The sequence below is a fragment of the Trichomycterus rosablanca genome, chromosome 2 (assembly GCF_030014385.1).
Source record: "Trichomycterus rosablanca isolate fTriRos1 chromosome 2, fTriRos1.hap1, whole genome shotgun sequence".
Lineage (NCBI taxonomy): Eukaryota > Metazoa > Chordata > Actinopteri > Siluriformes > Trichomycteridae > Trichomycterus > Trichomycterus rosablanca.
The window spans coordinates 43349692-43375457 of record NC_085989.1 but is presented as its reverse complement, the minus strand read 5'-3'; the positions used below and the strand labels follow the sequence as shown (position 1 = coordinate 43375457).

The following is a 25766-nucleotide window of genomic DNA, read 5'->3' as shown; positions in this document are numbered from 1 at the left end:
GCTGTTATAATTTCTAATGCTGTGTTAATACTGTACTACATACTGATAATAAAGCTGGTCGATTGATGAGTGGCTAAATGTTCATCACGACCTTTGTAGAGGTCGAGTTGCACGAAATCTTGCTTGGCAAACACTAACTCACATTCAAAACCGATGAAGACCATGTTCTGCCTGCATGATCTGTCAATATGTTTGCTTCTTGTGCAGCAAGTATGTATCTTCACTAAACGTTTTAGAAAACTTTTACAGTGCCTTGTTTAAGATCCAAAACAACCCAAAATATGGCTTAGAAGCTCATTGTGATGTTCTGTTCATGTTCTGGTTTCACCAAAGAAGCAGAATCACTGACTTAGTTTGCGTTAATACTTAAACGTCATTGATTACGGTGTAGTTAAATACAGTATGGTTAAAAGCTTACACATGATGTGTAGATTTGACTTTGCTGCCCTAGCAGTTCCCTTAACTGTCGCAGCTCCACTAAGTCCCAGCTGGTGTGCATCGTGTTTTTCATTAAGAGGTCAGAGGCAAGTCGAAATGACGTTTCCAGCACTAACAGTCTGCTCGTATACTGTCAAACAGAATAAGGTTTAGAACACGGATTAAATAATTAAGCCCACATCATCACAACTTGCATGATTATTGAAAAAGATATGCTATATTGCCCAAACAAGTACATTTTTTAAATACTGTAGAGTCCAAAAAACTTACATAAGCTTGTGAAAGCCATATAATGGCAGTATTGTGATTTAAATTATTTCTTCAATTGTTTTTTCCCTTTTGTTAAATGATTGGAACAGCAACCTCCTTGTTCACAAAGTTTAAACAATTTGATTTCTGCCATATTGCAATTTTTTTTTATTTGCTGGGTCAAAACCATACACAGCAAATTATACTATTAATGTGGTAGCATATAAAATTGTGCCTTAACTTGGTGCATTATTGGTATAATTATAAATCCTAGACGGCTCACGGCATGCATGTTCTATACATGTAGCTTTATTGCGCACCTCTTTTGGTAGATTTCGAGGACACTGTATAGTCATCGCTTCAGCCTCGCTTCTGCATCTCTCTGGTAGACTTTCCCCCTTAAACAAATAAAACAAATACTTAAAGTAGTTAATTATGTCTATGACATTAGAGCAACTTTTTTTGTCATTCTGTGTAAAGTATTTATGGTACTTTAAAAACAACATACAAAACGATAAATTATAACATGAATAAAATTAACCAATTTGCCCTTTGTAATAAATAAACCAGAAAATTTTGTCAAAGCACATTTTTGTTGCCTCTTACCAGTTTGGAGAGTTTCTGAATGATAAATTGTGTTCTTTTTTGCTCATGACTCCTAAGGCATCCTGCAAAAACAGTCGGGCTAATTAAGAGCCACAGAAGATATTGCACAGCTGTATTCATGGTGTCTGATCTGGTCCTGTCACCAAGCATTTGAGAATAAAGACTGGGACCAATGGTCGGTGGCTATATAGCCCCAAAGAAAAGTGATTTGCATGCAGTCGGTGCTTGGGAAGCCCGTGCATGTGGGAAATTGGAATTTTTATGGATACTTTTAGGTATCACTGTCTCGAATGTTGTGTTTTAACAGTGTTATTCTATTGAATTAATGACTGATAACTATTGTAATACAGGATTTGTTTGATAAACTTGTTTGTTTACTATGATAAGTGATGTAATAAAAAGTACTTGCAGTAGTAAACATGTGACTCACTTTCATTTTCGCATTGATGGGTGATGTAACTTTAAATCATGTCAGTGCCAAATCTGAACTTTTATTAGTTAGACCATGCTGTAAAAACGAATTCGTTGTTGTATCATCATTGTTGTTTGGTATAGAAAATAAAATAAATAATTTACAAGTAAATTATGTTTAATTATAAAAAAGCAATTAAAAATGCTTAAATATTAATCTAAAGTACACGAATTATTCATTATGAATAACTAACAAATTGATGCATTTAATTTTTTTGTTCCTATAAGTGGAATCCAACACTGCAGCCATTATACTTTTTAAAATGAAAACTGCTTTATAGATTTGAATTACTAACATACAGTTTCTGTTTGTTGCGTTTATTTTATTATTTACGCAGATTGTTCGATGTTTGTTTTCCATTTAGAAATTTTTATTGGTTGTGATTGGATAAACTACAAAAAAACCTCCCTCACAGAAACTGCATCATCAGATGCTTGTCAGCTTTTCAGTTTCCAATGCAAGTGAAAGTATCTTTTGCGCGGTATTTCCGCTTTAAACTGCACCAAACTCTGCAGTCGAACCATTAATGATGCAGTGAAAAGGTATTTTTGTCTACAATTGTTTGTGTTGTATAAAGAACCTATTATGCTGAAGTTATACTACTTTATGTAAAACGTAGACAGTACTGTAAGTTAAAGCATAGATCAGGGCAGGGATATAAAAAATATTACATGCCATGAGTGTTCCTACAACCACAGTGGCTTCAATAACTTTAAAATGGGACATAGAGTTGGCAACCTAGCCAAAAGGGGTTTTCAGGCAAAAAGGGAAGTACTTTTAAAATAGCTTCAAAAGTCCTGTGCCGAGATGGAAAAACAAATTGCAAGACAAAAACCACAGATTAATAAAAAGTACATAGCCCCATGGAAATGACTTTTGGAGTTATTTTGGAGAGGACAAAACACTCTATCTTATAACGAATTTGAAGTGTAAGCTGAGAACTTACAATGGTAACAGTGCTGCCTTAACCCCAATTGTCTGCTAAGGAAACTTTATTTGTTAAACATCTGACCAAAACAGACCAAACATCACACTTTTACCAATAATTCCCTGCAAAATTGCATTATTAGATGCTTGTCAGATCTACACTTTCTAGTTTACGTGAAAATATATGCACAGCATTTCCATTTTGAAATGCACCAACCTCTCTGCTGTCGAACAACTGATGATGTAATGAAAAGGTTTAGTTAGGGAAGCCCAACAATACGTGACTAACTTTCATTTTGCATTTCCTTATATAACGTAGACTTAGCTTGACGATTTAACTATGCTGCATTGTCTTAAAAGGTTTCAACTGCATTGTCTAAAGATACCAGTATTAAAAGTAACGATGCCGTTCTTAGAAAAACCTGGGACAAAGAACCTTAAACACAAAATGGTTTTTAAAATAATGGTTTAAGTTATTGCATGAACAATAATGTTCATCCCTAAATTATATGCAAAAAAGGGACAGGTAGCTCTGTGGGTAGAGGTCTGAGCTATCAGTCAAAAGGTTGTGGGTTTACATATCTGCTTTGCTCAGCAGCACTGTTGGGTGTTTGAGCTTGCCTTGTGCCTTTACCCCAGCTTCCAATCAAGCTGGGAGATGCGGACAAATAATGTCATTGTACTGTACTCGTGTCTGTATGCATGCCAAATAAAGGCATTCTATTAGTAGTGTGTTGGTTTGGGGTTGCTTTGCTTCCACAGAACCTGGACCACTTGTTATAACTAATATAGAACTATAAGTGTTTTAAGTGACCGAGTCAAAGTCCTGACTTGAATCCCATTGAGATGCTGTGGTAAGACCATAAACCGGCAGTTCATGTTTGAAAACCAATGTAACACAAATTAACACAAATATACAAAGAGGAGTGGTCCAAATTTTCTCCATGATGTACCATAAACGTTTGCAGTTGTTACTGCCAAGGATGGCACGATCCGTTATTATATTTAGGGGGCAACTATTTTGGCATGGGTGATTTTAAATAACTCTCTAATTTAGTATATATAGAATGATCTTTCGAATCTGCATTCTGTGTATACGTGTGTTGTCTTAATATAAATATACAGTAAAATACAAAAATATAAATAATAGTATTTTCAACAGGGAACTAATAAAAGTTTTTTATTCGTTTCGTAATTTATAAATAATGTCAGCCTAAACCTAGTAGTGTAGGAAAACACACACACAAAAGCAAATCATATATTAAAATTCTTTTATTAATTGTATTTGGAGCAGTGTTGACATCGTTGGACATTTCCGACACATCAGGTTTTAAAACTGCTGAAAGCTCAGTTGTTGCTGTTAATGGTTAAATAATGGAGTAAATTTCGAATCTATATATCGATAATAAATAGACCACTGAACAGTGTGCATTAAATAAGTTAACAAATATTGCGTATAAATTAGGGCTGTCGAAGTTAACGCGATAATAACGCATTAACGCGATTTCAATTTAACGCGATTAAAAAAAATAGTGCCGTTAACGCAAATTCTAGTTCATGTTGAGACTTGACTGGTAGAACAAACGTTTTAATGTCGGACTTGCCACCGTTTTTCATTTGCGGTTTGTTAACATAATGTAACCGAGCGTCGTAGTGATGCACTTGCATAATAAATAAATAAATACACGCTATACTCACAAGTTGTCGGGAGCAAAACACTTTATTAATTTATTCTGTTACGGTACCGAATACCGGACAGCTGAGTCAAGCACGTTAGTCCATGCACTATGGAAGCCCCAAAGGGTCAAAACATACTCACTTCGTGTAGAAACATCAAACCATTGTCACGATACAACCACAGAAAAGTCTGTTACAATAACTACGCCTTATCCCACCTAAAGCACCGCTGATCTACAATGTTTGCTGATGGAGAAATTCTAACCTACAATCTGACATATATACGAAGTCAAGGGTCTCTGCTGGATAGTATTACTGCCTAGTATGTGAGTGAATAAAACTCCCTTACAGTTTTCTCTTGTCCCAGCAGTTTTTAACATCAGTACATTTAGCATAAAATGTGTTCACCATTTTAATTGTAACATTTCACTTAAAAATCCTTGTTTTCTATAACATTTACACAGATTTTTTTTAATGCGATTAATCGTGATTAACTATATGAAATTCTGAGATTAATCGCGATAAAAAATTTGTATCGTTTGACAGCCCTAGTATAAATATTGGGAAAACCAATGTAAAAGAATCAACACGATTATACAAACAGGAGTGATCCAACTTTCCTTCACAGTGATGTATCACACGTTTGCAGTTGTTACTGTCAAGGATGGTATTCGTTTTCAGATTTAGGGGGCAGTCACTTTTTGGCATGGGTGATTTTGAATACATCTCTATTTTAATATATTGGAATGATCTTTCGAATCTGTATTTTGTGTATAATTGTGTTGTCTTAATATAAATATAAAAACATATACAAAAGTATGAACAATCTGATGAAAATCACAGATCAGTAAGTATTTTCAAACAGATAATTGAAAAAAGTTCGTTATTCTTTGTATAATTTATAAATAAGGTCAGCCTAAACTTAGTAGTGTAGAAAAACACAAACAAAAGCACAATATATATTAAAATTCCTTTATTAATTGGAGCAGGGTTGACATCATTGCACATTTTCGACACATCAGGTTCTGAAACTGCTGAAAACTCAGTTGTTGCTGTTAAAGATTAAATAAAGGAGTACATTTCGAGTCATATATCGATAATAAACAGACCGTGTGCATAAAATAAATTAACAGATATTGCGTATAAATTTATTTTTATTTTACAAAGAAGGCTTTCAGTAAATTATTTTGATCAGGATTTTAAATGGTCTCCGGTGTTTAATGAAGGCTGGCTTTAGTTTTGGTGGCCAGTAAATCGAGTCGTCTGAGATGTTTCAGCAGCGCACCTGCAATGTCGTTCCAGCCATCGGCACTGTAATCCTGTAAGGTACATATTTAAGAATGCATCAGTATATACAGTAGATTGAAACTGTGTTTATTAACTTAAAGTCCAAATACGTTTGAGTTACTACTTAACTATTGTTAATCACGTTATATTACATTTCAACAGAGAATCAGATAGTATATTAAATGCTCACCTGCTTTTTTAGGTGAGAAATCAGACGTTTAAAGTGCGTTTCCATCTTCTTAAATATTCTTTTTTGTGCTTTATTGGCTACAACGTTTTTTGCCTTTATTGAGAGTTTAAAAGGGTAAAAATAAACCATGTCAATGATTGTTTTTCAGTTTCACTGCAGTTTACACATCATGGTAATAAATAATGCTAAAAACTTACGCATTGCTCCAACTCCACGATTTGACGGTCAACATCAAGGAGGAAAATCTGCAGTTTATGTTGGTCACATCCCACCTCCTCATATTTCCTTCTATAGATCTTCATTACACTTTTTAGAGTTTTCAAAATAAACAGTATGTGATCATTTGCCTGTAAAAAATATTATATTATTATAAATATAAGTTATCTAAGATCACGTTTGTAGATATTTTTTCTGTTTCATATGCCACATTGGAGCATTCTTTATTCTTTATTTGTTAAATATACATATACAGTAAAATATGCGTTTTTCAGCTTGTTATGAAGCTGGGGTCAGAGCACAGGGTCAGCCATTGTATGGCGCTGAGGGGTTAAGGGCCTGGCTCAAGGGCCCAGCAGTGGCTGCATGGCACAACCCTCCGATTAACCTATACCCAATAGGCTGCCATTAAATGGTTTATTATAAAAATCATAACGACAGTTACAATTTAGACAACAACTTTTTTATTTCATTTTTTTTATTTTGCTTGCTGTTTAATTCTAGATTTGAGTAGTATTTTCAGTTGTGGGGCAGTGGTAGATCAGTGGGTAAGGTACTGGGGCTGTTGACATTACTTGTCATATTGTCACTTCCCCATAGCGCCAAGTTTCTACTGTTGGGCCCTTAAATGAGTTGCTTTGGATAAAAGCGTAAGCTTAATGCCATATAGATATATATGTTCGTCTGCAATACAATTTAGTTCTAGGGGGCGTTGCACGAGTAGGTGTGCGCAGGTGTATGTGAATGTGTGTTGTCTTGTTTGTTTAAAGTTTGTTTGTTTTAGGGATTTGTAGATTCAAGATTCAAGATTCAAGATTTACTTTATTGTCATTTTACTGTACACCGAAGCTTTGGGTGGCGTTTTTATGGACTGATCTATGCACGATGATAAAACATAATACAGTAGACCCTTGACTTACGACTTTAATTGGTTCCAAAGGGCTGTTCTTAAGTCAAAATGTTCGTTAAATAAACCTATTTTTCCCATAAGAAATAATGTAAATAGAATTAATCTGTGCCAGACCTCCCAAACCACCCCCTTACCTAACCTTTATAATGTCTTAAATGGTCTTTTTTGTTTAAATTATAGAATATACATTACTGTAATAAATAATAATACACAACAATACACAGTAGTACTGTACATTAAAAAACACACATCACATTTCAGTACAGTACGTGTGCTGTACTATACACCATAATAAATTTCCTTCTTTTTTTTAATAAAATTTATCTACCAGAAACAGCAATAACTCTCATATTTCTCTATTATTTGATTCTTTATTTCAACAGTGTTGTATTTTGTAGGTGTAATTGCACGAAAGAAAGAATACTTTCCTTCTTCTCTCTCACTCACTGTCTCACTCTCACTCTGTCTGATACACAGTGACAGCTACTGGCAGGAGTAATTATACAACACAACAAATAGTGATTTTTTTTTTTCATTTTCTCACCACTACGCTTCCTCTGCAGTTTCTTTGGGACATTTTAATATAGAATTTTACAAAATATAAAGAAATTACCGGAAAAACACCGTCCGCTGTCCAAATGTTCGCTCACTGTATATATATAGAGAGAGAGAGACGGTTGGAGTCAACTTGTTCGTGACGTCACGTGTTTCGCGAATTTCTGTTCGTAATCTGAAATTTGTTCGTACATTAAGTTGAAAAAGATCGTTTGTAACCCGAAATGTTCGTATGGTAAACCGTTCGTAACCCAAGGGTCTGTATATGGAAAAAAATATTTCATACCTAAAACGATAGGGTTTTTGTAATATGAATTTCTCTCATATTTACATTTAGGATTGTATATATATATATATTTGAGCTGTATTATGTGTTTTGTCGTTTTAAATTTTTGTGTTGTATGCCATGCTGCAAAACAAATTTCCCTTCGGGGACAATAAAGACTGAACTGAAGGTTAATTTAAGGTTCTTGCGTAATCCAATGGAGGGAATGTCTCTTACGCATATAGACACCTAAGCTACAACTGCTCTTATTTTGTGCTTTTCATTTAGACTTACCTAAATGTATTTACTCTTAAATAAACAAATGATTTAATATACCGATAAACAAACCAATGTTGATTTGTGTGGTATCTTCATTGACACATCCAGAAATAATATAGCTCAAAGTCTTTATTATAACTCCCGAATTATAAGAGAAGCAGTGAAGCCATGCGATAACGTTTAGAACGGTCACTTTCTTCTGACTCTTGATTTACAGCACCACTACAATAACAAAAGGTAACAGTGCCTCCCGTAGGATCAGCTCCCCATTACAGGTAAGTATTTTTATGTTTCCTTTACACGATACTACAATTTGTGTCCTCCCAGATTCTTTACTTATATTAATGACATTAGGGGTTGATAAAGAGTTTATTCTTACCTGTTGTTGAGATACAACGTTGTACAGTTTGTTGGGGAACGCCAAGCTTAAACTGCCATCATGCACAGCATGCCTACACTGAAACGACGATGTGAAATAATTACTTACAATTTAGTCTTTAATAAAGGCTTGTTATAAACTGCCTGTCCAGCTGTATTTTCTCACTGCATGTCACCGCACCCTTTTCCACTTCCCCACTTTAGGAGTTGTTTAGCTTGGTTATGGCGAATTAAAAGTTTTATAATGAATGTGTTATAATATTAATTATAATGTGTTTGCAAGTTAAGCTTTCTGAAATTTTTTTTTTTAATTTACTTATTCATTTATTTATGTTATTTATTTTATTATTCAATTATTAATATAACATGCATAAACCGATGTTCGGTTTAATTATCTGTCTTTTCTTACCGCCTGCTGAAGATGCCAAATCGAGCTGTTGCTTAAAACCTGGAAATTACTGAGTGAAGCTTTATTCTGTGATTTCATCCATGTGCATCCACCCGCGCCGTTCCAACAGCTAAGAGAAATCATTACGAACACCAATGTATTTAGCACCATTGTTCTTCCAATAACATATGAGTCGAAGCGACTAATTTAATAAAAAAAGACAAATGAAAAGATATCTAGTGTGTTCGATGCACAAGACGCTCGATTTGCAATAAATATGTGACATGTTCTGTTTGCTTTTATGTATTCACACTGAAAAGTGAAAATGTGAAGTACTTCTCTTTCGGTCACCAAAAGGTTAAACACCTTTTGCCTTCTTTGTAAATCTGAATAACTGGACATGTCAACTTTTGGGGACTTTTGTACACAGGCTACATCCACTGTAAGGGCAATGAGTGAGCACATTACACACAACGCAATCAAACATACTTAACAATTAAAAGTGAAAAACATTTAAATGTACATTTTCGGCATTTAGCAGACGCCTTTATCCAAAGCGACTTACAGAAATGTGACAGTATATTGTCTGGGCAATTGAATATTAAGGGCCTTGCTCAGGGGTCCAACAGTGACCTTTTGATTACTAGTCCAGAACCTTAACCGCTATGGCTACAGCTGCCCCACAAACAACAATTTGTTTGATAACGTCTATAAAGTCATTCGTTGTGCTTTACTAATTAAATACAAATACACATGGGCGCAAGGCAGAAAAACCTTCGGCCATAAATAACAACATAGTTTAATTACCGTGTTAAATCAGTGTGCCCAGTTAAATTAATATTATATAATAGATTATATATGTAATTTTTATTTATGTAATATAATTAGAGCACCAGGTTTTACTGGCCTCGGTGAATATTGTACACAAAGAAAAGAAAAGCGGGTCCAATAAAAATAATAGTCCAGCTATTGTTTTATTGTTTACGTGACGGCCTTGATTTGTGGCTGGGTTCTTTCTGTTAGGAGTTTGCATGTTCTCTCCGTGGGTTTCCTTCCACAGTACAAAGACATGCAAGTGAGGTGAATTGAAGATACTAAATTGTCCATGACTGTGTTTGCCATTAATCTTGTTAACTGTTGAATCTTGTAACAAGTAACTGTCCTGTCATGAATGTAGCCAAAGTGTGTAAAACATGATGATGTTAAAATCCTAATAAATAAACATTTGTCACCCTAATCAGATGTTGTATAATAACGTGGATAAATTCAGTTAGTTATGTGTGTTTTACGTGTGCCTTATTTTTAGTACTGTTACAAAGGACTAATCATTTTCCCACTATCAACACTTCTTTGGAAGACATGCCGAGCTAATCTGTGGTTCAGACCGAGAAATATAGACATGTTTCTCTCGACCACGATAAAAGTAACGCTTCCTCTATTTTGACTCTTTAGCGAGTTAAAATTATTTTAACCTTACACTCAACCTGAGTAACTTCTTAAATCATTGAGTCTTTGTTGTTTTATTGTTATTTTTCACTCCTGAAATTGCAAAGACAGATATTTACACTTTTTACTTAAAGACAAAGTAGAACCAATATTCTAACTAAGAAAAAACCTTACTTGAAAGCCTACACACATCCTGTACATTAATGGAAAGTCAGTTATCCTGAGAAATTATCAAACAGTAGGAAGATTTTAGTCACATTTTATTATTTAGAAATGAATCATAACACAGCATTACAACACAATGCAAGGATGAAAAACAACTACTCTTGAGCGTGTCTAACACTTGACACAAACGTGCTGACAATTATATCAATTTCAAAAACTTCACAAAACAAAAAAATCATGAAAAAGTGGTTCTAAAAAATCTTTTTTTAACATTAGCTCCTATAGTTTAGCTAACGACCTCAACACTCTTGTTTTTACTTATTTTGGGTATTAATTAATAAGACGGCTCAAACCCAAATGCTGACAATTGATGTACGTAGTTTTTTTTTTTACTTTGACGTTAAGAATAGATTAGGCAACCCAATTCACTACAATATTATTTAGTAAAAAGCACAAAAAACTAACATAGAGTTTCACTGCTAATTGTCATTTTGTTTCTTCACCTAATTTGTAAGCCTGAATAAATCACATTTTAACTGTATAAAAAAAGATTTTTTTTTTTTTTTTTTTTTTTTTTTGCAAAAAACGTTTGTTAAACTGCTTAACTATCGGTTGCAATTAGCATTTTGGTATGTTTTTCGTTTGCTTTAAATTAAATAATTCGTTATTCACCACAAGTACCAGTGGAACTGAACAGAAAGTGAAATAACTCGTAGACGAAAGTTTGTGGTGAAACAAAAGAGAGTGCACTCGTTTATTTTGAATTAATAGCGAATGCTGGGAATTTAATGTTTTTTTCATGTAAAATAATTAATATTATAGTAGTGTTAACATTTTATTTACACTGGATAAGACGTCGTTTTTCCATTAGAGGGTTGGGCTAACATGAGTTTTAATGTATCTTACAAATGTCATTATTATTGTTGTTTATTTTATTTAATGTTATTTTTTATTGGATGCTCGGGTTGCGCAGCGGTAAATTGCGCTGCCCGAGGGTTTGCGGTGCCATGGATTGGCGTTCTGTACGGAGTGGGTGAGTTATTTCAGATAACCCGGACCCACAACGACCCTGACCAGAATAAAAGCGGTGGTTGAAAATAAACTGGAAATGTGCCATCAAGGCTGGAAAAACCAGCACACTAAATAAACTAGTGAGAAAGCAAGCTCTGAGGTGGGCCTGGAGCTGTGCCACTGTGCCCGCTGTGCCCTCCACGACCTGAACTCAACCCCCACCGCACTCATTGGCTGCACTCGACAGGTCGTGAGTATTATATTTCAATATTATAGCTGCGTTATGTGAGTGACATTCAGCTCAGCCAATCAGAATGCAGCATCCGGTTTATACATGTGTGTTCGGACGTTCTGCAGTAAGTTTTGTATAGTAGCAAGTGGCTAATGCTAGCGATAAAGTGCGGCGATAACGAAAGTAAAAACACGACAATAATTTCTAATAATAAATAAAATATTAAAATAACTAAAAGACAATATCAGAGTACATGAAAACAGTGAGTGCACAGCAAGGGATTTTGTGTAACCTGCTTAACGTTAGACCATATATATATATATATACAGGGGCGGCTCGTTCCTTCGCTCAGGCGATGCACCACCAAAGGGCAAAAGGTAAGAAATTTTTTTATCACATCTGTGACTGTTCTGGACAACTCTGAATATCGTCCAATCAGTGTCGAGCTGTCTTTCGTACAGTACCGCCCCTTTTGGGACGATTTTGAAAATCTCATATTAAGGCTCTTTTTTTCGAACTGCAGGCGCTGCAATAGATTCTGAATGGGTTCCAGGAGGGCTCGCATTTACGTGCTTGCGTCACACGTAACCTGGTGTCTCGATCTCGTCACCATATATATGTGAAATTTGTTGAGGGAGCCCAAATATTTTTTTTTTCACTGGGGCTCCTAGTTACACCACTGAACCTTGGTGAATTTAGTTTAGCACATATTTAGCACTGATGAGATTTTAAAGTTAACATTAGAGTTAACGTAGCATTTATTACACCCATGAATTTGTATATTAAAACCCAATCGATCATACAAAGGAAAATTAGTGAATTAGAGAAAGATAATTCCTGGCTCAGCATTTTTCAACAGTATTTAACAGAAACGGTCAATTAAATTGTTTTGAGAGCGAATTCGGAGAAAATGAAACATATATATACTGTATATATATTTATATATATATATATATATATATATATTGTGTATATATATATATATATATATATATATATATATATACTGTATATAAAATCATACTTTATACTTGATTTGACCACAGAGCAGGTATTATTTAGGTGGTGGATGATTCTCAGCACTGCAGTGACACTGACATGGTGGTGGTGTGTTAGTGTGTGTTGTGCTGGTATGAGGGGATCAGACACAGTAGCGCTGCTGGAGTTTTTAGGTACCGTGTCCACTCACTGTCCACTCTATTAGACACTTCTACTTAGTTGGTCCATCTTGTAGATGAAAAGTCAGAGATGATCGCTCATCTATTGCTGCTGTTTGAGTTGCTCATCTTCTAGACCTTCATCAGTGGTCACTGGACGCTGCCCACGGGGCGCTGTTGGCTGGATATTTTTGGTTGGTGGACGAATCTCAGTCCAGAAGTGACAGTAAGGTGTTTAAAAAACCCCATTAGCACTGCTTTGTCTGATCCACTCATACTCATCCACTCACACACTAACTGGTATATATACTGTATATATATATATATATATATATATATATATATATATATATATATATATACATATGTATATATATATATATATATATATATATATATATATATATATATATATATATATATATATATATATGCATATATATATATATATATATATATATATATATATATATATATACAGTATATATATACTGTATATCTGTGTTTACTGATGTATTTCAATGTTTAAATCTTTTTTTTATAACTACATCAATAGATGGCACTAGTTAGCTATAATTCTGCCATTGAAAACTGCTTGGCCATGAAGTCCTGTTGATCAGGTAAAACTATTTGACTGGACTGTGCAGAGGAAGGCCCAGGAGATGACCCAAGACCAGGGATGGACTGGCCATCGGGAGGGTCGGGAGTTTTCCCGGTGGGCCGTTGAGAGTGAAAAATAAATTTTGCTTGAAATATTCCTGAATAATAATCCTGAAGTGTGCATTGGCCCACCACAGTATCCTTAATGCATGTCCATTGGCCAATCACAGGAATGTCCCTGCCCCAGGATAAACCGTAATCAAAAATACATAATATACGCGCACCTTTGACCACCTCACATCATTCCATATTAATACGCCACTGTCAGTTTGCTCCGTCAGTGCAGAAACTTTCTGATGCAGGGAAATTATGGCTGTAACTGGCCACCGAAGTGAATCTTCACTGCAGTCGTAGCCTACTGGCACCCTAACTTCAGAGAGCTGCAAGCAGATGCAGAGAAGTTCAGGAAACTGGACAGCCTGTTTGGCAGTGAGGAACTACAGTATAGCCAAAGAGCAGAAAAGGAAAAGTTAAAGTCCAGCGCCTCTGCTTCGTTAGTAACGCCGTTTAAGAAGAGACTGTGAGCCCATCGCAAATGTCGCCTATGCCCTACTTAGGGTACTTCCTAACAGTACAAAACATTTCTTTTAACAGTCACTGAATGATTAATAAGTAGTTATCTAAGCTACTGTTGGATACCAGGGGCTTTAAACCAGCTGTGTTAAGGACTATTTTTGTGAAAGTTCTATTATGTCGTGTCCAACATAGTGCACTACACAGGGCGGTGGATATAATTTGAGATGGTACCATAAGTCTCTGCTCCTCAGAAAAAGTAAACACTATCTTGTCCTCTATAATACAGAACGGAAAATGCAGTTGTTCAGGACATGTTTTAGAGTAATTATGTGCATAGCTCACATGGTATATATACAGTATATATATACTGTATATATATTATATATACTGAGCAGCCATAACATTAAAACCAGTTAGTGTGTATTGTGCTGGTATAAGTGGATCAGGCACAGTAGTGCTAATGGGGTTTTTTAACACCTCACTGTCACTTCTGGACTGAGAAGTCCACCAACCAAAAATATCCAGCCAACAGCGCCCTGTGGGCACCGTCCTGTGACCACTGATGATGGTCTAGAAGATGACCGACTCAAACAGCAGCAATAGATGAGCGACCGTCTCAGATTTTACATCTACAAGGTGGACCAACTAGGTAGGAGTGTCTAATAGAGTGGACAGTGAGTGGACACGGTACAAACTCCAGCAGCGCTGCTGTGTCTGATCCACTCATACCAGCACAACACACACTAACACACCACCACCATGTCAGTGTCACTGCAGTGCTGAGAATGATCCACCACCTAATACCTGCTCTGTAGTGGTCCTGACCATTGAAGAACAGCATGAAAGGGGGCTAACAAAGCATGCAAAGAAACAGATGGACTACAGTCAGTAATTGTAGAACTACAAAGAGCTTCTATATATGGTAAGTGGAGGTGATGAAATGGATAGTAAGTGTAAAAACCATAAGGTGGTTTTAATGTTATGGCTGAACAGTGTGTGTGTGTGTGTGTGTGTGTGTGTGTTTGTGTTGGTGTGTGTGTGTGTGTGTGTGTGTGTGTGTGTGTGTGTGTGTGTGTGTGTGTGTGAGAAAACCAGTGCGTCTGTGAGCTTTTTTAATTAAAGGCAAATTGGCTTAATGAATCGGTTTTTGTGCACGCAAAGTTCAAGTTAAGAAGTACTTAGTGAGTTACGAATGGGTCAGACTACTCTTAATTTACGAACGATTTTAAGTACTACGTTAGTTATGAAGGGTTTCGGGAAACACTCGTAAATTTACGAATGTTCGTAAGTACGAGTTACGTAAGTTATTGTTACGAAGTTATTGTTATCGTAAGTTATTGTTACGAAGTACTTAGCGTTACGAACGTGTTGGGGAACGCACACCAGTTTGTTAACCGATGTTTAAAGAACGTCAAACATGTGACACTCCCATATGTCCAACTTTGACCCAGTGCTAGTGAAGAGAGAAAAGACTGATGGGAGGATGTACTCACGAAGAGAACGAGAGAGAACAGACATGTCCTCTAGAGAGGGAGAGGCGGAGTTTAATGATAAAAGGCAGTGGCGTAACTAGGAGCTCATGGGTTCCAAAAAAATCACATCAGTCCCACAGAGAAACACAGCATCACTTCTTCATCAACATCTTCTGATCCTTTGTGATCTGGATGTAGGTTTGGATGAAGTGAACATCACATGTTGAATAACAGGACGCGCGCTCTCCCACGCGCACGAGCTGAAACTCTGCGGGCAGAAAGAAAGCACAAATTCAAACCAGCACAATGAAAACGAGGATGATAATAGAAATATCAGACATTTCTCTGGGGTAACACAGCCACAGTGAGACGTGCACCTCTTCTGAAAGAAAATGATCTAGATTGGTCCAGAAAGCCTTCCACTTTTTCACTTCGTCATGAGCTGAGGTTCTGATCGCAAACTTGATCTAATGAAAAGAAAAATGCCGTCAGTTCTACAAGATATGTTAGGTCAGTATTATGGCATATTGCACGACAGGGTAATGGCTAAAAGTGATACGTTAGAAATGGACATGTTGCTTATAGGTAATAACTACATTATAAGTTTAAAGCTCACACAAGATTTGTAAAATTGGCTTTGCTGGAAGAGAAGCTCTCGTAACTGTCTCAGCTGCATCGAGTTCCATTCGGGAGCAGTCGAGTTCCTCATAAAGAAGTTGAAGGCAAGTCGAAATGACACTCCCAGCACTAAAAGTCTTTTGCTCTCCTGTTCAAATAAATAAACAAACAAACTACATATAAAATCTATACAAAAAATTATATATATACATATATGTATATATATGTGTGTATATATATATATATATATATACTGTATATATATATATATATATATATATACAGTATATACTGTATGTGTGTGTGTGTGTGTGTGTGTGTGTGTGTGTGTGTGTGTGTGTATAGTGACAATTACAAATACAGGAAGACACTACATATAAATACACACACATTTATTTGTAGTATGTAGTGTAAAGTCAAATGTACAAATGCGAGGAAAAGGTGAAGAAAAAAATTTGGCTTCCACACACACACACACACACATACACACACACATATACATATATATACTGTATATATATATATATATATATATATATATATATATATATATATATACTGTATAAGCCCAAATGCTGACATTAATGTTAGGCAACCCAGTTCACTAAAATACCATTTTTTTATACGTATAACTGGGATAAAAAATCTTTAACATATAGTGTTACAACGTAGCTCATAGCCCGTTTCTGTTGCTCCATATCATACACCATAGCATTCATGTCTTTGGGGCATTCAGCTAAGAAGGGTCTTCGTCAGGAAGTTTAAAAAAAATAACTTTAACACAGTGTTAGAACGTAGCTCTACTATTTTACTGCTAATAGTCATTTTGTTTCTTCCCTTAATTTGTAAGCCAATAGATATCACATTTCATTGCATGAGAAAACATGACTTCAACCGCTCTTGAAAACCATGCATTAAAAATGGCTCTGTCTCACTACACACCTTTTTCGGGAGCTTGGGAAACTGGACAATCATGCTCTCCGCTACACTACTGCATCTCACAGGTCTAATTTCCCCCTGGAAAAAGAGAAGGGTGGCATTATTGATTACTTTTCTTTTTTTGTTTGTTTGTTTTATTTTATAGCAGTCGAGACAAAATACAGATTTACAATTTTTTTGCAAAAATAATAAGTAATAAAGATAATAATGCTGGTGACAGTTTACTGGTTTGCTGTTATTTCACACAGTTTAAGAATTTTGTTAAGAATTCCGTTTTTATTCAGTCTTACCAGGTTACAGAGTTTCTGAATTATTTGACTCGTTCTTTTGTGCCCCTCATTGCTGTTGCATCTTGCTAACACAGTCGAACATATAACCAGCCAAAGAAAAAATCGCACAGTAAAGATCATCCTGTCTGGTCTGATGGTGCGTCACTAAACGTTTGACAAAAGTCAGTCAAGGATGACTCGGGTTACAAAAGAAGTGAAAGAAGTGTCCGAAAAAAGTGTGGTTTGCATGCCACTGGAGCAACAGTGAAACACCTCTGTGGTTTGGTGAAGCAGTCATGATTCATGATTTACAATAAGTGCACAATTCAGTTTTGTTTATAAAATATTTTTAAATTGTAAACTAGTAACTTTGAAATGCCCTTTCCTGCTTTTTGTAAATGCCAGAAACAGACTGGGGGGGGGGGGGGGGGGCATATACGCATCATTTGTACATTAATCTGCACATTTTTTTTACATTTTCTTATATTTGCACTGTGGTTCACTTTATAATTCACTTTATAATTCACTTTATAATTCACTTTATAATTCACTTTATAATTCACTTTATAATTCACTTTATAATTCACTTTATAATGTATATATTTACAGCTGTTACTTATACAATCTATACCTTATCTATGCCTTACAATGTTAACCGAAATAACACCTCCTTAATTTCCTTCGGGATTAATAAAGTGTCCATCTATCTATCTATCTATCTATCTATCTATCTATCTATCTATCTATCTATCTATCTATCTATCTATCTATCTATCTAACAGGACAAACCTGCGGGGGGGGGGGGGGGGGGTGAAGACTGAATGTAACAGAATTGTGACAGACAGGCATATCCGCACCTTTTGTACATTAATCTGCACATTTTCTTATATTTGCACTGTGGCATAAAAATGCATGTTTTCGAACTTAAACTTAAAACCCAATGATTAAAAAATACATGTTGATTATGTAAATGGAGAAAAAAGATTATCATTGTATTTCATTTTAATACGCCCCCTTAATTAAATTGCCATTACTAATAGAACAACTCTATTTCTTGAAAGGCTTTAATACAAATTTAAGTCAAAGCTGACAAATGTACCTACACACAGACTGAGAATATTCAAACGTAGAAATAGGAATGAGTGAGAATATTTATATTATTGGGAAATTAAAATATAAAGAAAACAAAAGAATACTAATTCTGTAAAAAAAAAGTGTTTACCAGTATACCTGCCTCTCGCTCACACTAACAGAACATATACTGCCGAACTGAACTGTTTGGGGCAGTCTGCCGATTTTTATATGACTCAAAGAGCCAATCAGGAATAAGCAAGGAAATATCTTCACACTGTAAAACAAAATGCATTTTTGTGATTGGTTCAGAGATAATTTAAAAAATAGCCGTTGCTTGCATTGTGCTTGGGGGGGCAAAGACACAATTTGGGGGGGCAATGCCCCCCTCAGCCCCCCCCTAGCGCCGGCCCTGATATATATACTGTATATATAATATGTATATATATATATATATAATATGTATATATATATATATATATATATATATATATATATATATATATATATATATATAATGTGTGTGTGTGTGTGTATATATATATATATATATACATGGCTGGATTACTGACCGGGCCAGTGGGGCCAGCGCCCAGGGGCCCTTGAGGTCAGGGGGCCCCGGGGGGGCCCTGGCCCAAAACATTTTGCGATGCCTATCAACATTTATGATACAATATATTTTTATTTCCGAGGGCCCTCCATTTTAAGGATCCTCTGACTATTAGGGACTTTGACCCCAGGGCCTCTTGGGGGCCCTAGCCATGCTTTTGGGGCCCCTAGCCATGCTTTTGGGCCCTAGCCATGCTTTTGGGGGCCCTAGCCATGCTTTTGGGCCCCTTATGAAAATGGATGAGGCGTTGTGGCACTGCTCTGACTTCGACTTCTGGCTATTAGGGGTCCTAGGAAAGAGGGGGACATATTTTTAGAGGGCCCTGGTTATGAGAGCCCCTACCAGGGGGCCCTAGAGAAGAGCAGGGCAAACCATTAGAGGGCCCTTGATCACAAGGGCCCCTGCTATGGGGCCTTTGACTTCCATAGAAGTCGTTTACCATGGCTCCTTGACTTTCTAGGGACCTACAAATTGCCAGGCAAGCTACCATATTTCATAACAGACGTTTTGTTGCAAATATGCGATTCAGGCCCTTACTTAATGTTTCTGAATTTGTATTGTTTCAAAATTATTATGTTCAGTTTCTCTTAAGCGCAGAGACACAAATTAATGTAGCAATTTTGCAATTATTTAAATTTAAGACAAGCAATTTGTCTGATGAACGCTATCTTTGACACCGATTAAATTGAGTGAATTTGGCCAAGGGTGTGATTTCACTTATGTGAAAACAACAAGCCATTTGACTAGTTTCATGTTTCCCCTTTAATAAACAACAGTAAAGAGACCAGTGGTCACTCTAGCTCTAAAGGAATGCATGAAAGGAAAAGTGCCTTTTCATACAACAGAACTGCAAGCTAATTTTACTGAGTAGCACAATTTTGGTTTGGTGACAGATGATGAAACAGCAAGTGGTTTTGTTGTAGTAGCTGTGGCTGCGTATGTGTGTAACCCTGATATTTTGTTTGAGGATTATTTATTGGAAAACATATTTTATTCAGCTTGTTATTCAATGACTATTCAATGACAGTTTGACATGACTTGACATGTTTCAAGGCAGTGTGAAGGGGTCTCGACAATAATTAAACTTTATTTAATATCATTAACACAGCATTTTTAATATACTCAAAACCTTCCCCCTGTCTCCCTCTCCATGCCTCTCTCTCTCTCTCTCACACACACACACACACACACAAAACAGCATTTTTTGTAGTAGATAGTGGCTGCCCCTCCCCCACTCTCTCACTCAGTGGTGAAAAATTGTTACATTGCCCTAAATTCCCACGGGGGCTGAGCCAATCAGGTGTTGCGAGAACTTCCAAGTGAATATGCAAGATCTATATAAAACTCCTCACATTCAGACAGTTCAGCTTGCGAACTTGCTCTGTGCTTTTACTACAACTTTTACCTTGCTATTACCAGATCAGCAACCAACAGCCTTTTTAAAGGCTCATTGCCCTTTATACTGCATTATATTATTTTATAATATATATAAATATTTTTACATTATATTGTACTATATTGCATATATTCTGTTACATTCTTTTCATAGTCTTTTCAAAGGCTTATATATTATATTATATTTGTTAAATAAGTTTGGATTAGGAACCACAATGCGAACACAACCACAGACACAGAAGCAGAGTTTAAACGGTTTATTTAGAACCACAGTCCAGACAGAGAACCAGGGAATGAGGGCGAAAGCAAGGGTACTAGATGCGGCGCTTGGGGCTTGGAGGCTGACAGTAACCACAGGAGGAAGGGTGATGAGAGATCCAGGAACCAGGCGGAGAAGGCAGGAACACAGGAGCCGAGAGCAGGCAGGGATCCAGGTACCAGGCAGACTAGGCAGGAACACTGGAGCAAAGAGCAGACTAAAAGGGAACCAGTCAGTGTGAATAGCAAACAGCAACTGACAATCTGGTGGTGACAGAGAGGAAGGCAGGGGCTTATAACAAGGAGGCTGATGAGAAGGTAATTAGGGCCAGGTGAGTCAAATTAGGCAGGGGAGAGATCTATTGGCTGGAATGGGAGGAGAAGTACCTTCAGCCACCGCTAGATGTCACCAAAACCACCAGAGGAGAGGCCACAGAGAACAGCAGCTCAGGAGGAGCTCTTAACAATATTATATTACATGATATATTATATTACTATATATAATATATTAAACTTTGAAAGGTTCACAGCCTTTTTCAAGGCTAGTGTAACGTTGCTAACTAGCAACTCACAGCTTTTTTAAAAGCTTATTGTTATTTGCATATTACAATATTGATAATAGTAGAAGTGTAAGCTTTATAATATTAGTACATACATACAATACATTTACAATAACAACAATTTATAGCTAAATAGTTATAGGTCAGCCTTTTTTTATTACATATTGTATCTGGTTCTACAATTTTGTGATTGTATTTTTTTCCTGAACATACAACATAGAAACAACATAGTAAGTATTGGATAGGAATAGGAATTTGCAAGACAAGCTTCTATATTTGCATCTTAAGAAACACTTGCCACTAATAACATGGATCCCAAACAAAAAAGTGGTGCCTCAAAAAGAAAAGCAAAAAAGATTAAGGAAGCAAATCAGGCAGATTTCCTGAAAAGCGTTCCTTTGATCTCAAACTTCTTTGAGAAACCGCTGGATATGAGTGAGACAAGTATTGCTAATGTTAGCAGTGATCAGAGTTCTAGCAATGAAGATGTGATCACCACTAGCTTAGTGTCACCTGTCAGTGTGACTCTTTTTTATAGTTTAAATTTATGTATCCTTTAAAAAGTTTTTTATACTAAGTGTTTTTATTCTGTTAGTTTAATATTGTTTTTTTATGTATAATACTTATTGATGTTTGGAGGACGAACAAAGTAAGAATTTCACTGTACAGTGTAACTGCCGGTTCTTCTGTGCACATGACAATAAAACTCTTGAATCTCTTGAATCTTGAATCTTGAATCAGTGACTATGTACCTTTGCAGACCCAGTCAGGTGCAGAGCAGGAATGCCAGCCCTGCCAGGCTACCACAGACCAGCAGCAGAAAGACCATGAAAGGAAAGTTGCAGGTGTGTCAGACCCACAATCAGACCAGCCAGCTGCATCGTGTGAGTGTCGTTTTTCAAATGAGGAGGGCAAGGACCCCAACTCCTGGTGTGAAACGGTCAATGACCCTGTTTTATGGCCCAGTACCATTACCAACCAAGCCAAGTCGATTCTTGTTAGTAGAGGAGAAGCTGCATTTCAAAACAGAAGTGCTAAGTACCCAGCCTCAGTCAGGGATAGAGGCATTGGGGGTACCAGTAGGAGCTTTACAAATGCTCTACTCAGTTGCTCTCTACCCAACGGGCAAACTGTGACTAGGCAGTGGCTACTTTACTCTCCTTCAACTGGCTGTGTGTATTATTTTGCTTGCAAACTGTTTTCCAGTAAGCACAATACTTTTGTTCATGGATTTTCTGACTGGAAACATTCAGAGCGGATTGGTGAGCATGAGGGGAGTGTGGAGCATAGGGCTTGCATGCTAGCATTATATAATCGCTCCAGAGGCACAGCAACAATTGATTCTGATATTGTCAAACAAATTGATGCAGAAAGACAATACTGGCGGGAAGTTTTGAAAAGAGTTGTTGCAGTCATCCAGTTTTTGGGGGAGAGGGGACTTGCTTTCAGGGGAGATGATGAGCTATTAGGATCAGCCCACAATGGTAATTTTTTGGGCATCATAGACCTCTTGACCCATTCCTAGCTGAGCACCTCCAAAGGTTTGGAGGTAAGGGAAAATGTTCTGTGTCCTACTTATCATCGACAGTGTGTGAAGAATTTATCCATTTGATGGGACAGAGAACAAAGCAGGCAATTGTTAATGAGATCAAAGAATCAAAATACTTCTCTGTTATAGTTGACTCCACTCCAGACCGTGCTCATGTGGACCAACTTACTTTTATTTTCAGGTTTGTTAATAATGACGGACATGTAGTTGAGCGTTTTCTAGCTTTTGAGCCTATTGAAAACCATAGTGGGGACAGTTTGGCAGAGTGTGTCGTTGCTATGGTGGAGAATCTGGGCCTAGACTTATCCAACGGTAGGGGCCAGTCATATGATAATGCAAGTAACATGTCGGGAAAGTACAATGGAGTCCAAGCTCATCTTAAACAAAGAAACCCTTTGATTTGTTATGTCCCCTGTGCAGCACATTCACTGAATTTCCCTGGGCAACTCTATATAAAACCTGACAAATGACAGATGTTTCTGAAACTGTGTAATTGTGTAACCAATTGTGCAATACTTACGTACTGATTCATCCAATAAGACTTCCAGCTATAAGCTGCCAATGGGGATTCTACAAGGTTTTGAGTAAAAAGTCTGAATACCTTTGGGAATACGAGATCTGTGGTTTTATTGACGATTGGTGCTTTATCTTAAAATTGTAAACCGTTTGGATATTCACGCACCCACAATGCCGTTTTAAATTGAAGTATTTAACAGCGTCACCAATAGAGGGCAGCAGCAGCACTTATAAGATGAAAGGATACAATGAAGTCATTGCATTACAGAAACTGCAGGCCGAATCATTTTTGTGAAAGCATTTAGTCTTGTGCAAGGTAGTGGACACCTCTGTTTAAGTTACATGTTTTGTTAATTTGTTTAAGTTAACAAATCACCAACAACATGGGATTTAAAAAGTAAAATGTTCTGAAGAAGTCCAAACAGGTTCTTTAATCTCTGTACAAGGTGGAACAGGTCTATAGTGCATCCTAGTAAAATCTCTTTCAAGAGTAAACACACACACCAACTGGCCTTTGCTGTTAAGTGAGTTTAGCATGAGGATGTGTGACTCTTTGACCAGGAAATGAGATAGTCGAAAGCAGCGGAAAAGCTGTAAAGCTGCTCTTATTGGACAGGAAGGAGGTTGTTTCTTTACAAAAAATGGAGAAAGAGCAAATATAAGAGGCAGAGGGTGTCTGTTGTACTCAGGTGTTGAACATTTTTTTTACAGTTTTTCTCAATTACTTTGGTGCATTTCTCTGATCAGAATTAAAATTCTCATAACTGTTTGTGCACTTCATAGTAGCAGTTTCTCATTCCTTCCAACAAATTGCAAATGCTTTTGGACATTCATCAATTGCTTCCATAAAATTCTCTGCTGTTTTATAACATTAACATTTGCAGTCAGTCAAAATTAACTATACTTATGAATGCTGAATAGTCATTCTCTATGAAACTAATAGTCCTCATTTCATTGCTTTAATCATTACATACAAAATTGTTGAACTAGTTGTCAAAATCAGTATGTTGTATGTTCCAATTCAGTTCCAATATGTACTGCAATATTGTTTACAGTTGTGCACAGCTCTACCCAAAGGGTGTTTCTTATGTTTGTTGTAAATAAGTTTGCACTTTGCTTTAGCACAATGCTGTGAACAAATTAGAATTGCAAAGAGCATATGTAGTAAAAATGTGAAACATACGTATTGAGTGTCTTGTACTCATTTACCTCACTAAATACAGTAATGTGTAACTTACAGTTTTTCTCGATTGTTTACACACACTTTCTGAAAGCATGCCTCATACTCTCAGAACTCTACACACAAATAAAAAAACACACACACAATGGGCAAAACCCCTCAGTTCTCCTGCAAAATGAAACTTTACATTCAAAACAATGTTATCTCTTCTCAAAATGATATTTTGTTTTCAAATGACACACACAAACCATCATATGAACAGACATTTATAAGAACCAGTTGAACACTGATGTGCTCAATGTAAAACACTATGATGAATGGAAAACACTTCTTCTCCATTCATCATAATGACTTAGGCCTTTTTTTGTTCAGTGTTACACTTACTACAGACAGTACATACATAAGTGTGTTGTAAAATATTTTGGAATATTGTTTTTATACACAGAACACACAAATACACGGTAACAAATATATTTAATTTTTCCCACAAAAACAATGTACACAGTGTTCATCCCAACCAACACAAAGTTGCACATACAGTGGTCTACATACAAAACAACAGAAGAATTTACTGTATACAGTAAAACAAAAAACTATGCTGTATCCTCTCTTCTGTTTCGGGCTGGCCACAGCACCTCATCCACATCACAAGCAATGTTTTCCCTGGCCAAGCAGCGGGGGAAATATCGCCTAGCATGGCAAATCCAGCCATGAACAGCATCAACTGCTATATCTCCACATGCGTCTTCCATAGCTTGGAGAAGGGGTATACGCGTTTGTGAATTCAGGTCATACACTTTCCATCTCCAGGCAGAAAAAATTGAGGAATGGAGAATATGGAGGGAGATAAACAACTGAAAAGCGTGGGTGGGCAGTGAACCAGTTACGAACCAGAGCAGCATGGTGGAAACTTACGTTGTCCCAAATGACAACGTACCTGAGCTGCTCTCGACCGTCTATCTGATCTGGTGGAATGAGTGTGTTGTGTAGGGTGTCCAGGAATGTGATCAGATGGGCAGTGTTCTAGTGGCCAAGGGTTGCATGGTGATGGATGACGCCATGGTGGGTAATTGCTGCAACCCATTGTGATGTTCCCTCCACGCTGGCCAGGGACTTCAACAATGGCATGCTGGTTGATGATATTCCTTCCCCTCCTTCGTCTTTTTGTGAGGTTGAATCCAACCTCATCAATGAAGATGAACTGGTGCTCCACTGCAGCCACCTCTAGCTCAAGGACTCTCTGAAACGCACATGACAATATCAGAAATAGACATGGAGTGGTTATATCATAGTTATATCGCAATT

At 36.6% G+C, this 25766-nt stretch overlaps 2 protein-coding genes across 2 annotated transcripts; both read right to left on the bottom strand.

Annotated features, from left to right (window-relative positions):
• Nucleotides 1-5586: 5586 nt before the first annotated feature.
• LOC134309219 (interferon a3-like) lies at nucleotides 5587-8999 on the bottom strand. The gene is made up of 5 exons (XM_062990857.1): nucleotides 8859-8999; nucleotides 8451-8528; nucleotides 6044-6193; nucleotides 5847-5939; nucleotides 5587-5688 (listed from the first exon to the last, which is right to left on the bottom strand). Exons 1-5 carry the CDS (start codon nucleotides 8979-8981, stop codon nucleotides 5587-5589), a joined length of 546 nt encoding a protein of 181 aa, XP_062846927.1. The 5' UTR covers nucleotides 8982-8999.
• Nucleotides 9000-15659: 6660 nt separating this feature from the next.
• LOC134301647 (interferon kappa-like) lies at nucleotides 15660-17463 on the bottom strand. Its single transcript, XM_062986457.1, has 5 exons — nucleotides 17344-17463; nucleotides 17057-17131; nucleotides 16113-16262; nucleotides 15874-15963; nucleotides 15660-15764 (listed from the first exon to the last, which is right to left on the bottom strand). Exons 1-5 carry the CDS (start codon nucleotides 17461-17463, stop codon nucleotides 15660-15662), a joined length of 540 nt encoding a protein of 179 aa, XP_062842527.1.
• Between the last annotated feature and the right edge of the window lie 8303 nt (nucleotides 17464-25766).